General features: G+C 50.9%; 1 protein-coding gene across 2 annotated transcripts in view; it reads right to left on the minus strand.

The window, feature by feature from the left end:
- Positions 1-17348, minus strand: part of ZCCHC14 (zinc finger CCHC-type containing 14) — a 50151-nt gene extending 32803 nt beyond the window's left edge. Inside the window, exons 1-2 of one of the 2 annotated variants that reach the window (XM_019978922.2) lie at positions 16753-17348; positions 134-257 (exon numbers count right to left, since the gene is read on the minus strand). In XM_019978922.2, the coding sequence (XP_019834481.2) occupies positions 134-257; positions 16753-17310 (682 nt within the window). In that variant the 5' untranslated portion in view covers positions 17311-17348. The remainder of the gene's footprint in view (positions 1-133; positions 258-16752) is intronic. The other variant, XM_019978921.2, reaches the window with a different exon arrangement.
- Between the last annotated feature and the right edge of the window lie 454 nt (positions 17349-17802).

Below are 17802 nucleotides of genomic sequence, written 5' to 3' on the forward strand. Positions count from 1 at the left end.
TCCGTGTAGAACTTGCGGAATTCAGAATTATACATCTAAGACTGGCGTTTTCAAACCACCTGGACGCATCCAGCCAAACGCCACGTCCCTCAGCTCCTCCCCACACCCCGTCCTCCCAGCGGCCCCGGCTCACCTCTGGACAGTTTCCCTCCAGGCCTCTTGGGCAGCGACCCCTCAGTGGAATGTGTGGATGTGTGCAGCGCGTTCTCCAAGCTGTTGCCCACGCTGCTGACGGGGGGCTCCGTCCTGGGCGTGACCTGTGGGGACAAAGTCGCCATCATCTTATTTTCTTCCTAAATTTAGTTCATGTGTAAGGATTTTCATTTTTATTTGAAAGTCACTTACGCTTACTGCAGCTTCCAATTTTTCTGTAAAACAGTCATTGCTAGTGTGAGCACTTCAGGCGGAAGACAAAACTTTGAGCAATTCACCACTCACCACTGAAATGTAAAGCCATCCCAGTTTGAGCAAACACGGGGACTCGTGTCTTGTGCCAGCAGTTCACTCGCTGGGTAGAAACTGTTAACTAAGCCGTCACAAATCCTATCTGAGGCATACTCTGATTTTTCAGTTCTTCAAATCACAGTTTCCTGTCAATTACAAAGCAGGACTTGACATTGTCCTGTAAATCTTGAAAAGATAATAAAATGCTCTAATAAAAACAGGAGAGAACAGGATAGACTTGGATCTATTTGAGGGTGCATTTTTAAAAAGCATATTCTAGAAATATGTTACAATCCCATCTCTGGGTATTTGTCATACAAAGTACTCACAGGTGAGAATAATGTGTGGGGGGGGGGCGCGCTCACTGTAACAGTGAAACACTGAAAATGCCTTGAACAGCTACTGATAGAGAGCCAGGAAAAAAAGGACCACCGCCCACAGCCCCCCACTCTATGCTTGCCTTGGGGTTCAGCCTACACCAAGTTCCCAACAGGAGCCAGGAGGGCTGCCCCATCTCCGCTCCCTCATCTTAGGTTTACAGACAGCCAGGACCCCCGAAGGCCGCCTTGGACTCTACAGTGACCTCAGGAGGGGAGGGGAGAGGAGGGGAGGGGAGAGGAGGGGAGGGGAGAGGAGGGGAGGGGGGTCCTTGGGGGGGAGGGGAGAGGAGGGGAGGGGAGAGGAGGGGAGGGGGTCCTTGGGGGGGGGAGGGGCAGCACCTTCACTTTTTTCCCCTAATGACGACCAGTATTTGAAAATTTTTATAGCCGAATGTATTTATTACTTTTAGGATTTAGAGGAATAAAAATGACCAATGCTTTAATGTCTTCCTACTCACAATTTAAAAGGACAGTAGAGAAAAGTTACGATTTTAAAGTTTACCAAAAGCAGCAAGTTTTAAAACATGGAGAAACACAGTGCTACACACACAGCCAAAGAGAAGGTTTGGGAAAAGCGGCATGACTTTTGGTCCCAACCCTCACCCGAAGCGGATGCGAGATGCACACAGGAAGCTCTCTGGCTGCCGCTGTCCTCGGCTCACCTTGTTACCTGGCTAGCGGGTGGGCGGCGGAACAGACCCTGCTGTGTGCAGGCCTGGCCGGGGCACCTGGCAGAGGCGGAGGGCCTGGGGCAGGTGGAGGTGGGCAGAACGCACCAGCCACCTCGGTAGACGGGACACCCAGCCCCCCACAGACAGAGCTCAGGGAGGCCGCTGCAGGCACGACCCTGCCTGCTCCTAGAGGCCAGTCTCTGGCCCAGGAAGGCCCCAGCTGTGCAGGTGTCCCCTCCCCACACGCAAGTCCCCACACAAGCTTAGTAACTCCGCAGGTCTGGCTAATCTGCAAGTTTACGGAACTCAAGGAAGAAAACCCTCCCCCTCCAGCACTCCACCAAAAAAGTCCATTCATTTGGTAACATTTACCGAAATGCTGTATTTTCCAATTACTTATATTTGTTGTTTAATTTGCATTATTTCCTTTAGGTGGAGCAAAGTTTTCTTTTATCATCCGATGACCAGAATATTCCAGAAATGAACTTCTTTATTAAATAAGGTAAAAGCACTGACAAGTACAACACAATGGATATGAATTTGAGCAAATTCCAGGGGACAGCGGAGTCTGGCGTGCTGCATGCAGTCCATGGGGTGGCAAAGAGTCAGACATGACTTAGCAACTGAGCCACAACAAAGTTACTCAAAGAGCAAGACTTCAAATAACAAACAGTATTTTGGGAGGCTGACATTTCCAATACCCTAAACACAACGGCAGCCAACTTCCCACATCTGGCCTGACCCCCAGGAACCCCCCACGTTCTCTCAGCTGCCCTGGCGGGTAATTCTAAGTCCTGGTCCTAAGGCAAGGGAGACTGAGGGTCTCAGCAACAGCTAATGGAAGTGCAGGCCCTGCTGGCCCGTGAGGAACCTCTCCGTGTGGAGCAGACACACACACACACCCCTGCCCAGGCTGCAACAGCCCAACTGGCCAGAACGGACGCCACCCTCCAGACTCACAGCCTTTGGGGAGCGGGCTGCAAAAATGGACCACAGTGCCCTCAGCCACTCTGGTGAACACTGAGGCAGAGAACTCAGCCAGTAAAGCCTGGGGCGGAGGGCAGGGGCGCAGAAATGACTCTGGTTCTCAGCCCTGACTGCACGTGGAACCCTGGAGTTACCCAGCAGGATGGATGCACTGCATCCTACATAAATACAGGAAAGAAAACTAAAACAAGAAAAAAAAAAAAAAAACATTTGTTTTCTTTGGCACTTTTAAAGCATTTCTTCCTAGTTTTCCAAAAGTTCACTTCTTTCAACCCAGCCCTCTATCTTTGTTCTGGTCCTTTGTTTACATTGAAAGCTGTCTTCACTTGTGCTTCCCAGAAATGCTGTTTTTTGGGGTTATTTTTGGTGAAGCTAATTTGCCCCATGTGACCCACACAGCTCAACCGAGCGCTGTCTGACTCACGCTCACAAGCAGAGCCGTCAGCAGCCTGACGGACTCAGAACTGAGCCCTGCTTGGTGCCGGGGTCGCTTCTGCTGCTGCCGGGAGGCTCTGGGAAGACGTGGTCCAGCCACCAGCCCAGCGCAGGCCTGACGGATGTTTTCCATTAGGCTCACAGCCCCACTTCCTGCCAGTGCCCGCCGACTGACGCCCTCTGGGCCAGTCAGCTCCTTTTCCACCTTCCCAGCCGCCCCTCCTACGACCCACGGGGTCTGGCTCCTGACATCTCCCACGGCCCTTGGCTCCATCCACTGGGCCTCCGGGGCAGGAAGATGGTCAGGATACACTGGAGGCCTCTGTCCTGGCTGTGCCCTGGGCCAGGGCCCCCTCAACCATGTCTCATACACAGCTCGGGCTCTGCAGCCGTGGCCCTGCTGACTGAGCCACCAAGGCCAAGACCTCTTTCCGGCACACGTTCAGCTTCCTCCACTGCACTCACCTCGCAGGGTTTTTGTGAGATTTAAATGGAAAGCTTTAGAAGTAGCGCGCTGGAAAGACAGTCAGGACTCAGTGAAGTGGCAGTTGTAGCGACAACCAGGGCACGTGCAGGCCAGTCGGGAAGGCAATCACACAGGTTCACGTGCTGACACACGGCACGGCGGGGACACTGGAGGGGACGCACACCCACAGGGTCCCGCAGAGAAGCTCCCCTGGGCGGCCGCTCGACCGCACCCCGAGAGGAGCACACAAAGCTGCACCACTGACCTCACCCAGGGATGCAGTCCAGGCAGGCCCCGGATTCCACATCCCCGTCTTGGGAACCTGGGGGCTGCCTTCTCCTCTAAATAGACACTCCACCCACAGGCAACTCTTCTATAACGAGCGAGCGCCACCCTGCAACAGCATGGACGGTGACCTGATTATCTGGACCACAGGCAAATGCCCCATGAGTCAGTGCTCGTGATGTCACAGGGGAGCAACCTCGTCCCCAGCCAGCAAGTGCAAATCACTGCAGCCGTGTGTCTGTAACAAACTTCACTGTCTCTAGACCCCTGGGCCCACTCATGCACTGGGAGGAAGCTGTCCTAAAAAGATAACCAGTGATACAAGGATTTGTGTGCAAGAACGTTCATCTAAGCTTCAAAAGAAGAAAAACAGGCAAGTCCCTGGTGGTGCAGTGGGTGGGACTCCGGGCTTTCACCACTGAGGGCATGGGTTTGATCTCTGGTCAGGGAACTGAGATCCCACAAGCCGTGCAGTGTGGCCAAAAGGAGGAAAAAAAATATCCAGCAAGGTTAATATTTAAATACGTAAATGTACATCCATATGATTAAATATCATGCAGCCTTTAAAAAACAACTTCAGAAAATGAAAGGCATGGGGAACACTCACATTTAGGTATGTGAATGTGTAACATAGAAATTGTACAGACACATACATTATAGGCATTGGAAAAAGAAGAAAATATGCCATAATTTTAATAGTATTTTTTATCTGAGTGAGTAAAATATATTTTTTGTTTTCTAATTTTTTAGAAATTCATGCAAACAACATGAAAAGGTCAAACAGAAGCAACTTCTAAAAAACGGCAGCTGCTCATCCCAGTGGCTGCCCTGTCTCCTAGCAGGCCAGTGCTGTCACGGAGCTGTCAGAGGTGCTGAGAAGCGCCGACAGGAAACCCCGCCACTGGGGGCAGGCCGGTGGAGCTGAAGCCTGGCGGGAGAGGAGCCAGCCAAGCAAACACCTGCGGGAGGGGCTTCCAGGAGCAGGAACAGACCCTCAACTCCAGCATCTACCGACAGAGTCCCTGATTTCCAACTTGTCCTCCAAGTGCCGCCTCTATAGCGGGAAGAACAACGTGCTGAATGTTGATACTTGTAAGTCAATGGGAAAAAACACATAAAATCTGAACGAAAAGTGATTTGTAAGCATTTTACTAAAGCAGTGATTACGTGTCTCTAAAAAACCAGAACAAGAAAATAGATAGTTTAATAGTGAAAGCTATTTGCTGACTTAGGACAAGTGAAAGCCAGAGCTAACCAAAAACCGTTTTCCACATAAAAACATTCCTTTTAATATTCCCTACCCTAGAGCTCTGCTCATTAAAAAGAGAGAAAAGATGGGAGAAAAAAATGATTACCGCTCAAAAATCTCAGCACGAGATACCAAGTACGTAACTAGATGAGTTCTAGCAAAGCAATTCTAGAGCCAAGTTCTTCACAAGCAGTCCTGGGAGGTACAGCCCCACGGCACATCTAGCCCCACCGAGTGCCCCAGGAAGCTCAGAACTTTGGCTCCAGGCCACCCCACAGCTTGCGATTAAACCAGAGTCCGGCGGTAAGGGAGGGCACTGGGGGAGCGCCTGGAGCCTGTCACCTTGCAGGAAGCCACCACGGTTCAGGCTGGCAACATGGCCGAGGCGCAGAGCAGGCAAGGCTTCGTCTGAACAGTGCACTACCAGCTCTCACTGAGAGCTTTACTTTAAACAACCTAACAGCTCAGGTGTATTCTCCTGGAACTGAGCAGGTAAGAGGCAGGAAATTTAAGGTGGGGCTGGGGAGTATTCAAAACAGTGCTTTGGAGAGAAAGGCACAATGTTAGTGGTGAGGAACACAGTGATGCAAGGGGTCACACAGAAATGTTAGTAAATGCACAAGTTCAAAAGGCACAGCCAGGTGGGAACAAACCCCCATCTCTATAAACTCCAAAAGCGACTCTGAAATGTAAAATACTATGTTCAGGAAGATAGCCCTCCCCCTTCAGGAAAAACCTAAGTCACGTGACTGATGTCCTGGTGGAAGCTGCTCCCCTCGGCATGCAAGGTCCATTCCAGTAGTTTCTTTCCAGAACATCACAGCCAAAGACACAGACAGGGTATCTGCCGCAGGCTATTTTCACCCTCAGCACTTCTGACAAGAAGGGCACAGTATGCCTAACACTGGTATCCTGTACATCCTGGCCAGAAGGACGCATCAACATTGGGGTACTCTTTGAGAGCCTGGCTCAGTGTTTAGTCACAATAAGTGAGGTGGGCTCTACTGCCCGCTTTGGCCCTTGACGTAAAGCTCCAGCACCTGACATGAGCATCGCAGAGCAGCGCGCGTTCCCGGGGGTGCTGTGCGACGCCCCGGGGTGTGAGCCACAACACAGGATCAGCCCAGAACACGGGGGCATCGGCGACGGGCAGAACAGGCACCCACAGACGCTGGGGGTGAGCCGGACCCCCAGCTGGAAAAGAGGACGTGAGGACACATCAAAGGTTCAGAAGCACCAGTGAAGCAGGCCCCGGGGATGTGTCTGGGTAGGAGCCCTGTGAGCAGACGCCTATTCTGAAAGGAAAAAAATCACTGTGATTGGTAACCCAGCCCCACCAGTACAAATATTAACAGCACATGGCTCATGTGCTTCATAACTAGTCAAGGAAAAGACCCACACAAACAAGCCTTTTCAGAAAATTCCCACCTGCAAAGTTAGCACACCAGAACAGAGGTGGGGAAGCTGGTGAAAGGAGAAGCGCAGTCCTCCCCGGGGAAGCAGGGCCCGGGGAGCGCTGTGTCCAGTGGGGTCACAGCCCAAGATGCAGATGGGGCGTCCCCTGTAGGTTATTTTCACCACACATTGTCCCACATGGCCCAACAACCCACATCAAAGTATCTCATTCACTTAATTAACTCTGTTACAGCAATAGGTTGTTACCATTATCCCCAAGCTTTTAATTTTTATTAAAATACCCAAATGTGATGGGAGGAGGAGCTGTTTTTCTTCCCCACAAATTAATTCTCTTTCTTTTTCAGTTATTTTTTTTTCTAGTCTAGACTATAATATTTCTAGAAGTAGTTCCTACATAATACATGTTTTAATTAGATTCACTGTGAATCAGTAAGAAAACTGAGAATACAATTTCTTTCTAGTAATTCTATTGAGGTTCTTATGTAAAAGTCCTAAATAATCAGAAATGATGCTACAATGCTCCCTTCTCATAATGAATTCCACATCAGTGTTTAAAGTATAACAAATATAAACTAACAACTAGGGTGCTAACAGCCGTTGGTTTCCTGCCATTCTACAGTACACTAAAATACCTAGGGCTTACCACGAGTCACAACTTTGCAAATATTAAAGGAATACAAGCAGACAGTCTTACTTTCAGACCTACAGACTCCTCTCTGAGACAACCTGACCCACGCGCGTAGTTCTACAGGTGCCAAGCCCATCAGAGCACTGGAAGAATACACCCTCTGTTCCCAGCTCTCAGTGTACCTGTCCGTCAACTCGGTTTTGTTACTGCTACTGCTACTGCTAAGTCACTTCAGTCGTGTCCGACTCTGTGTGACCCCATAGACGGCAGCCCACCAGGCTCCCCCGTCCCTGGGATTCTCCAGGCAAGAACACTGGAGTGGGTTGCCATTTCCTTCTCCAATGCATGAAAGTGAAAAGTGAAAGTGAAGTCGCTCAGTCGTGTCCAACCCTCAGCGACCCCATGGACTGCAGCCTTCCAGGCTCCTCCATCCATGGGATTTTCCAGGCAAGAGTACTGGAGTGGGGTGCCATTGCCTTCCCCGTCGGTTTTGTTAAGGTATATATAAAGCCAAACCATCAAGTTCAGAGAGTTTCTCCCAACAGAAGCTTTTGCACACCAGCTTTTGAAAAATAAAGCAGCAGGATACAGAAGTTAAAATTCACTAGACTCTGCATCTATATAGTACATAAGAGAAATAGCAGCTGGATGTTACTAATAGGCCCACGGGAAAGAAAAGCACTGAGGAAGACAATGTTTTCACTCGAGTGGCCTTTCGAAAACCCCCGGCATGTCCCTCCACTGCTCAGGACACAGCCCCCCTTACCAGGAGGCAGGGACCACTAGCCTCTGGGACTGAAAGATGACGACACAGTCTCTGCCTCCAATAATCAAAGTTTGGGAATGAAAATGTGAAAAAACCTATTACAACACAGTATAGTAAGGGCTAGGGCAGAAGGAGCCAAAGAAGGCTGCTTTATAGACTGTGTGAGCCAGGAAGTGGGGCCAGAGGCCCGCTCTGAGAGAAGAGCATCTGGGGGGGTTGGGGGAAAAGGGGGTGCGTGAACACGAGGAACGGACTACAGACAGAGCTGAAAACACACAGCCAGGCCAAGGGCAGGTGCCGCGCTGGGACGCCGCGCGCCACGCTAGGAGCTCAGGCCAGAGAGCACCAGCCCTACGGACAGCTTCCTGGGGCCACTGCTGTGACGCCTGGGGGCTGCGGTCAGCGTGGCACCATCACACACTAGACCCAGGTCGGGGATCCTAGACCAGAGCCCACTTAAGGGCAGCACCCGAACATGTCACTGTTATTTCTAAAAAGAGATAAGGCACCAAAGTTTCTGTTTTTAAATTTAATCACAAAACAAGGGAGAGAAGCTCTAAAGTTGTCTCTTGTGGACTTAAGGACAGCAGTTAATTCTAAAAGGAGGCCATCACTCGCCTGCTCCCTGACTCGGGATGAAGTGGAGCTGCCTGTAGCTAGGGCTGTGCTTATTCCCAGAAGACTACTGTGATCTGTGCCCTAACTCCCTCATAAATTACCCAAATCCACTTACAAAGAAGTGTCCCGCATATGTAACCATCATGCCAAGTATGTCAGGGAGAGGTGGGGACAGGGGGAGCGAGGGACAGACCGAAAGACACGAAGAGCACAACCCGGCTGCCGTGTCGCAGTGTCGGTGGAAATCAATGACTCTGTGGAGATGAGAAAGCAGGCAGACTTGCCAACGGTGTGGGATCCTGGCCGGCGGGTCAGGATGTGCTCAGCGGTCAGAGACAGAAGACAGGATCTCGCCTCTGGACACCCAGAGTTCCCTGGAGCATCCGGCCACAGCTCAGTCGCAGCTGGTTACAGAGTTGGGGGAATAAGAGAGAGGGCAGACCATCAAGTAACGAGAGAGAGAGGCGGAGAGAAGTCCGAGGAATACCATCATCAAAAGGGCAGGCAAGAAGGAGAAACAGAAACTAAGACTCAAACAAGTGGAGGAAGTTTGGGGTGGGGGTGGGGGAGGGCTGTCAGAGAATAAGGTGGGGCGGGGCTCCCAGGCAGCTCCAACCAAGCCCCACCCAGACCCTTTAACTGAGCGTCTCAGCAGCCACAGTTGTTTAAAAAACAAAACAAAACACCATCCCCCAGAGAATTTTACAGTGCAGAGAGCCCACAGAACAAACGAGATGAGAACGATAAGGGGTGAATCTGGCAAATCACAGGTCATCAGGATAGAGACATCAGTGAGACCCAACAGACAGTCCAGAAGTAAACTGAAACGTACCGGAAATACGCCGCATTTCAGATCTGAGAGGAGGGTGCGCTATTCAACACATGGCACTGGGACAGCTAGGCTGTCATCTGGAAAATATAAAACTAGCTTTGTACCTTAGACCAAATAAATTCCAGATGGATTGGTTAAATGCAAAATGAGAAACCACACAAGTTCTGTATAAGCACACCACAGGGAACGGTGGCTGTGTACAATGCATTACGTTCATATGAGCACAATCTACGCACGCGTACAGTACTGTGCACAATGCACACTGCATTTCTAATTACGACACAACACCCTGAAGCCAGGCAAGACTGACAAAGACAACGTTAAAAAGAAAAACCCAAACTGCATGGCAGAGTCTTTTGGGAAAAAAACCCAAACCTGGAAAATAAATTCCTGAAACTTTCACTAGAGTCAAAAGGACAATTTCCTTGAAACTTATAGAGCTCCTAAAAAAGAATAAAGACAAGATCAATAACCCAACAGAGAGGGGACAAAAGATATAGAAAGCTCAACAAAAATAAATAAAATGGATCACCTGAACGTGTACCTCCACACTGAGCGGTATTCCTCGCCTTCTCACATTCTGTGGGGATCCCACAAACAAACTCGGCAACACCCCAGTAATCACAGGAGCACAGACCATGTGACCCACAACCAACCCCACGTCCAGGCTTCTCTTCTGCAGACACGCTTACCACACATAAAGGGCCACACGTGCTGTCTGCCGCACGCAGGTGGCATGCACAGGACAGGGAAGTGACAGCGTGATCTGTAGTAGTGAGGGGGGAACAGAGCCCATCATCAGAGACCCAGGGCAGCAGCTCTGCAGGCAACACGATGCTCATCAAGAAAGACGCCAAGAGGCACAAGCGATGAACAGACCTGTGTGCGCGCTAAGGCACGGGTCATCTATCGATAAATAGAGTTTTTCTGGAAGGTTCCACAAGAAACAAAGAGGGGAACAGAACTGCATGGGTTCCTGGGTAAAAATAAACCTGTTTTTAAAATGTGGAATAAAAAGTATCTACACTCAGGTAAGGGAACAGAAGCTTGAAATATTCTATGTATCCTTCCCCAAGTGCATGGGGGACAGGGGAGTAAGGAGAAGGGGATGGTGCATTGAATATTCTTTTGTAGCTTTTCCATTTATTTTTACCTCTCATTATTAAAATATTTTTAATTTAAAAGATTACTGGGTACTCTTTAATTAAAACTGTTTTCCTTGAAGAGGCTAGGGGCAGAAGCCAGGTTACAGGAGGCTGAGGAATAGCTGACAGTCAGGCCCAGAGCAGTAGTACTGAGTCCAAGGAGGCTGCTGTGTCCTGTATCACTAGGGGTGTGTGTGCACGTGTGTGCGCGTGCATGCTCAGTCACACTCATGAAGACGGCATAGATGAGAGATCCACTTGTACTGAATTATGTATACATGATGTTTTCAAAGAATACATAAGTATATATTTAGATAGGCATTAGAACCTTGGAAGATTTCACACCAGACTGTTAAAAATGGGCGCCCCCTGGAAAGCAAGACCTGGCCACAGAGGAACGAGACCACAGTGGATGGCCGAGGGTTCAAGTGCAAGGAAGGGTTCTGCTGCCTCCAGCAAAGTGCTGATGCGCCAAGTGGGAAAACAGCGGAGGTCAAAGGTTGGCGTGGGGTGGTGGGGAGGACAGGAAGTGGCAGAGTGCAGCACGTGACCCAACAGTGTCCCAGAGGAAACAGAAAGATGTGACCAGGACAGAGGCAGAGGGGCTTCCTGGGACAGAAAGGAAAGCTCTGCCCCTGAAAGGAGCAATTAAGGATAGGACGGGGACAGGGAAGACTTTCTGAGGGCTGGTGATTTTTCTACAAACCTGCACAACACCCAGCCCAAGCCCTGACCCCTCACAGGCACGTCCACGGTCCCCCTGCCAGCCTTGCCTCCTACACGTGACATCTGCACCAGCGAGAGCCGCCAGGGCGGTGATTACTAGAGAGAGGGTCTGTCCTGCCTCTGTCTTCTCTTCACTCGAAATGACTCCAGGCCTTCTGACCCAGAACAAAACAAGCTGCTTCAAAACTAATCAATATTTTATCACTTCTCGATAACTGCTTTTGACTTTGACAGAAGTGTTTCTGTAACGTTTGGGTCTTACGGGGCAGCTGTAAAACAGAGAGGCTACTACACAGAGTGAGGCGCATACAAAACAGCTATGGAGACTGAATGAAGCTCTCCTGCGGAAACTAATTTCTAAACCATTTACGTCAAGGGTAAAAGTAAAAAACCAGAAACCCATCGATAATCTGTAGGCTATCAATAATAGTAAACCTGCAGCAACAGTTCTTACTTAAACTAGAGAGAAGTAGTATTCTGAATGGGGGTTTCTCAAAAAAAAAAAAAAAAAAGCTATTCAAGGGATCTCTTCTAAAATTTAACCCATCGAAGGCAAGGAAAAAGCACACTTAAGTAGAAACTGCTTTTCCTAGATGTAATAAAAATTTTCTTTTTATTTTATTTATTAACAGTCACCAATTCTGCCAACAAACAGAAGCTGGACCAGCTCAGGTCCCTTCTCCTCACTTCCTCTGAAGCTGTAAAATGCACACATGAATTTGTTGGGAAAATACATTCATCCAAAATGTCTTCAATCCAAAAGAAGGGAAATAAAGTGTACAGGAATGAGGAGAAAATGGGTAAAATAAAGACTAAATAAAAATAATGAACTTCAAAAACTGCAGAAATAAGGCTAATGTTGATGTTTATCTACACTAACGTTCTAACTTGCATCAGTGATGCCACCCCATTGCTCATCACGTCCTAACAGGATAGGAAACTTCCAGCTTCCACAACTACACTCCAGAACACGTATGGAATAGAAACGCAAATGTTTGTTGAGTTGAACGACGCACGTGTAAACTAGCTCATGTCAAAGTAAGTGGCCTGAATTTAACATGAGGGCAAAGGACAGTAATTCAAGTGTCACATAGTCTGAGCCATCGTACAGCGGGGAGACAGCTACAGGAGAGGTGAGGGGCTTTCATCTGTAATGAACACACCAGCAGCAGGAAAGCAGGTAAAACTGCACCCCAGGAGGTCTCAATTCCTATACCATGTGCTTCACTATAAAAATAGGACAGTCTTTGGGACCTACAAAAGCTGGCCAAAAATAAATAAATAAAATCCAATCAATCTGTCTCAGGACACCCTCTCCTGCAGTGCACTGAAGGAAGTCAGACTTGCTGGGAGTGGCCTTGACGGGTGGCCTTGGACGTGGGCTGCCCGGAACAAGCGTGACCGCGGAGCCGCAGTGGCCTCCCAGGCACAGTGCTTCCTTTAACCTGAGCAGGAAGCACAGCGGCTCCAAGCAAAGTCCCTTCTTGTGGTTTCAGACGACTCCCCGCTCCAACAGGCCAGGGTTTAGGATTAAAGGAGAGACCAGAGAAAGCCACTTCTAGCTCACATGACAAACTACCCGGTATCTCCCTTCGGAACTGCAATGATTTCCAAAAACTTTTGGAAAATCAATGAGACAAAGTCAGCTCTTGCTCGCCTTGGGCGAGGGATTGTTAGCAGATGTGTTCACCGCGCCTGTGTGGACCCCGAGCCTCCCTGGTGCTCATCCCACAGTGGAGGGCTCCAGAGCTTGACCAGGGCACACGGCCAGAAGACCACCACCAGCCACCACACTCCTGCGCTAAGCACTTCAAAAACAGTTTCTGCACCCTCTCGCAGTAGGTCCGTGAAGCTCCTGACCCAAGGATTCCGGACACAAGGGCAGGAGGGGCTCACAGCGTGCCCCTGGAGCTGACATCAGCCCCAAGAGCAGAGTGGCCTCTGCCACCTTTCAGCGCAGCTCCTCTGGAAGCCCAGGGTCTTCCAGAGGAAAACCTGCAGGGCACAGCGCTGCGCGCTACACAGCCTTCCGCCAGGTGGACTCCGGTCTTGAGAGTCAGCGGCCAGATGTTGGTGACACTCCAAAGATGACCAGGTGAGTGTTAGGTGTAAGGGATTAAGACAAGACTCTACTAGCCACAAAGCAAAAAGAGTCTAGAAACAAGCACCGGAAACAATCCACCTGTCCACCAACTGATGGATGGATAAACAGAACGGGCCATATCCACCCACACAACGGAAAGCACTCTACCTAAAAGGAGAGAAGTGCTGACAAAGGCCCCATCCAACACGAACGACCCTCGGAGAGCAGTGCGCTGGGGGAAGGCAGTCAGCCACAGAGACCACACACGGTAACCCCGCTGACATCCAGTGCCCACAACAGGCAAACCCACGGACAGAACGCAGTACAGTTCTCAGGGCTGGGGGAGGGGGAGGGGAAGTGACACAAATCGGCACAGACTTCTTTTAGAGGTGATAAAAATGTTCTGGAATCAAGACAGCAGGGATGGTTACACAACTCTATGAATATACGAAAAAACATTGCATCATACACCTTCGAGGGGTGAATTTCACAATACAGAGATTAAATCTCAATAAAGCTATTATTTAAAAAAATAAGCACATACCACAGCACCTTATCATTTATACAGAGAAAAGATAGCAAAGGATAGATGTAAACACTTTCCCAAACTATGACTTTATAATTAAATAAAATGAACTGAGGCAGTGTCAAGTGGAAACTAGCTACCATCACCAGTTTGAACTACACACCCATAGTGCCAACAGCTACTGGGCACCATGAAGCCACCCTACTCTCCCTCCAGGTTTTCTATGAACACCTTCCTTTCTGAAAGTTAAAATGTCTAGTTTACATTCTTCCCACTTTTAAACTTCTACAGGTCCTTGGAGAAAGAAGAATTTTAGAATAACAGTGAGACTTTGGAGAAGCAATTAGAAACAACCACTACATCAGAAAATTTAATTACTAGAAGTCTCTCTTTAAACAGGATAAAGAATAAAAAACAACCATCATCATTATCTCTAAAAGACACAAAGTCTCTAAACTCAAGAGAGCTCAAAACAAAACACAACATCTTAAAAAAGAAATGTAAACAGAGATTTAACCAGGCTGCTTTTTCAGGACTGCCCTAAATGTCAGACTTAAAAGAGACACTAAGAAGGCAAAGGCTTACATGGTAGATTTCATGTGAGTTTTGCATCAATGTCAGGCATATACTGGACATCAGCAAAGGAACAGAAAGTTAAATGAATGTGAGTGACCTTAGTTTGTCCAGGAAAAACTAGACAGCATGACCGTTTCTGAAACATGGAAGCAAGAGCCCCAAAGTTACTCACTATAACCTCATTATCAAAGGTCAGGCAGATCTCTCCAATTTCCCACAGATGAACAAGAAAAATGCCAACTCCAAGTAACTACATATTCAAAAATCAACTTAGAAAACACTAACATTCTGAAACATAAGTATTTCACTCCCTAACAACGTGCCTTACTTAAGTCAGTGCTCCTAGAGAATTCCCTGGCAATCCAGTGGTTAGGACTGGGCATTCTCACGGCCAGGGACCTGGGTTCAATCCCTGGCCGGGGAAATAAGATCTTGCAAGCCCTGTGTTGCAGCCAAAATCATTAAAAAAAAAAAAAAAATTCAGTGCTCCTCTAAAGAAAGCCAAAGAAGACCAAGCAGCAAAGGAAGCTCACAGCATATCTGCTGGGCACCTCAAAGGGGACCTCATGGAACCCTCAAACAAGCCCACAAGGCCTTCCACTCCAAAACACCAGGAAAAGGGGATTCTTTCTGGTCAAGGTCACACAGCTAGTCAATTCTGAGCCCATGCCAGACCAGCAGAGGGGGGAGGAAGGGGGGACTGGGGAGGGGAATCAGCCCCCCAACCTCATCCAAGGGGTAGTTCTGGTTTGACAAAAAGTCTCTCTTATCAAAGATATTTTTTTTCTAGCTTTAGCTCACTGCCCATTTTTTTCCAGCGTTAGCTCACTGCCCCGTTAACAATCATCACCATCTTCTGCTTTTATAAGGCGATGCATCTCTACACACTAAAGAATCCCCTTCAAGAGCTGACTATGAATGGTGTAACAGTCACGGGCAGCGGCAGTACTTAGGAACAGAAGCAGAGGACTGACTGGTGAAACTGGCCACTGGGGACTGAACCCCCATGAGCAGCAGCACCCCAAAGCCTACTGAGCTCCCTGGGGACAACCACATTTCACAGGACCCTGCTTTCCCTTTGTTGTAAATGCAAGAACGTTTTTAGGGTGGGATTTGAACACACACTTAAAAGAGACTACAGTCTCAGAGGTAGTACCTATCTCAAAAGCGATATGACAGATTAAAAACCAATGTAGGTACCACAACCACGTCTCAAAGGAAGTCATTAAAAGCCACAATTCACCAGTGAAAGACAGCTGAAAAACCACCACTAGCAAATCAGAGAATCAAAGTTTTAGTTTAGGACACTCAGCCGTGATCGGAAAGCACTTAGACTACTGGTGTGACTGCAATCTTCCGCTTTCCAAAGAAAATCAGTTTTAATATAAAAACACACACCACACATGGTCACAGATAAATCCTTTTGCTTGGAGCACAATCCTAGCACAGGGTCCCAGGGGGCTGCTAAAAATAAGTTTGAGCTCCAAACACTTTGTGTTTACATAGTTTTGAAACATTTAGACAAAAGTTCACATTTCTAAGTGAATGACCACTCTGCCCTTCCTGTTTAATTTGAAGACACCAGATCTTTTAACTAGTCCTAGTCGGCTCCCCATCAGTCTTGGATCCGTTCCTACAAAGGAAGGCGGGTCACCGAGAAGTAACTGTTTCACGGGTGTTCAAGGCTCCAAACCTGTTTTTCCTTCTGTTACGGTAGCCTGATTCTTACACGCAATATTAACACAGACACAGGAACACACTCAGAAATACACATATACACTCCATACACACGCATACATGCACACACTCACGGGTGTACTCACGTACACGCACACACGGACACGTGCCCACGGCGGCCTGCGGCCCGCGCCGACCCTAACCTCCTCGGGGCGACTCGGGCCCCACGGCTCCGGGGATACCGGCACCTAGGCCTCGGGCCCCGCACGGCACCCTGCAAACGTCTTCTACCCTTCCAGCACCTTCTAATCTCCACCTCCCACCTCACTAGCGGCTTCCTTTTCTGATAATAAACACCAGATTTGGAGGAACCAAGAGGACACACTGTGTAACGGTTATCTGTCGCCCAAGAGCCTGATTAAGGGGACAAAGGCCTTATCGCGCTTCCAGCGGAAGACGTGGACCGAAGGCCTGGCCGGCCGCTAACTCAGCTCAGGGCGCTCTTCCCAATCCCGGAGCCCCCTCCCCCGGGCCCCCAAAGAGCGTGAGGGGCCGGGCAGGGTCGTGGGGTGCGGGTTCGGAGTGCGAGGTGGGGATGGCAAGTTGAAGTGAGGGTGGGGTTGGAGGTGCCGGGTGGAGAGGCGTGGGACACGAGTGAAATGTGGAGCGGACGCTTGGGGTGCGAGTGGGAGGTTGGGGTGCGGAGTCGGTGAGGACACGTTAGGGCGGAAGCTCCGGGCGCGGGTAGGGGTTTGCGGTAATGTGGCACCTTGGGGAGCAAGGCGTGAGGTCTGAGGTTCCGGTGGGGGTTTGGGGTGGGGGCCTGGGGCGCGGGTACGCACCTTGTGGCAGGCTGGGCAGGTGGGCAGCGCGCTCTTGCCCCCGGGGCCGCCGCCGCCGCCGCCGCTCAGACTGCTCTGGATCTGCGTGAGCTCCTGGCGCAGCACCTGCTTCTGGTGGAAGCTGAAGGCCGGGTGGTTGGAGGCCATGGTGAAGAGCAGCAGGAACTCATCGCCCGTGCGGCCCTCGTTGAGCTGCAACCCGTAGTTGTGGATGATGGAGTCGATGTGCGTGAGCGTGCGGTACAGCACACCCGCCGCCTCGCGCTGCTCCGAGCCCAGCAGCGCCAGCGACACCAGCAGCTTGCTGCGCACCACCTCGTCCGTCAGGTTGGTGAGGCTGCCCAGGTCGGCCGGGTTGTTGGCCTTGATCTCCGAGTCGCGCAGCGAATGGTAGTCCTTGCGGGCCAGGTCCTCCAGGCACGAGCCGAGGAAGCGCAGCTCGAGCGGGATGCACAGGTCCAGCAGGCCGCACAGGAACTCCACGCGCTGCGGCGACGGCAGCTCCGAGAACCAGCGGTACACTCCGTCCCTCTGCAGCGGGCAGCGCTTCTCCACCATGCTGCCGCCCGCGCCGCGCCGCCACGCGGGGCCGGGGGCCGCCGCCCGGGGCCGGGGCCGGGGCCGGGGGCGCGGGCGGGCGCGGGCGCGGGCGGGGGTGCGGCCGGGGCCGGGCGAGGGCGAGGGCGGCCGGGCGCCGCGGGCCGCGCTGGGGCCGGGGGCGCGCGGCGCGGGCGAGACCCCCGCCAGGGGCCGGCGGACGGGCGCGCGCGGGGCGCCGGGGGGGCCCGGGGCGGCCGGGGCGGCCGGGGGCGGCGATCGGCCTCGGGCCCCCCGCTCACGGGCGGGATCCTGGCCCGCGCCCGTCCCCGGCGGCGGCCGGTGCGCGGCGGCGGCGGCGGCTGCTCCTCGTCGTCGTCGTCGTCGTCGCCCGGGAGGCGGCCGCCCCCATTTCCCCCCGCGCCGCAGGGTCTGTCACTGCGGGCCGCCCCCCGACGGAGCCGCCCGGGCCATGCCGCCGCGCCGCCGCACTGGGCCGACGGCCGTTACCCG

The sequence above is a fragment of the Bos indicus genome, chromosome 18 (genome assembly GCF_029378745.1).
Source record: "Bos indicus isolate NIAB-ARS_2022 breed Sahiwal x Tharparkar chromosome 18, NIAB-ARS_B.indTharparkar_mat_pri_1.0, whole genome shotgun sequence".
Classification (NCBI taxonomy): Eukaryota; Metazoa; Chordata; class Mammalia; order Artiodactyla; family Bovidae; genus Bos; species Bos indicus.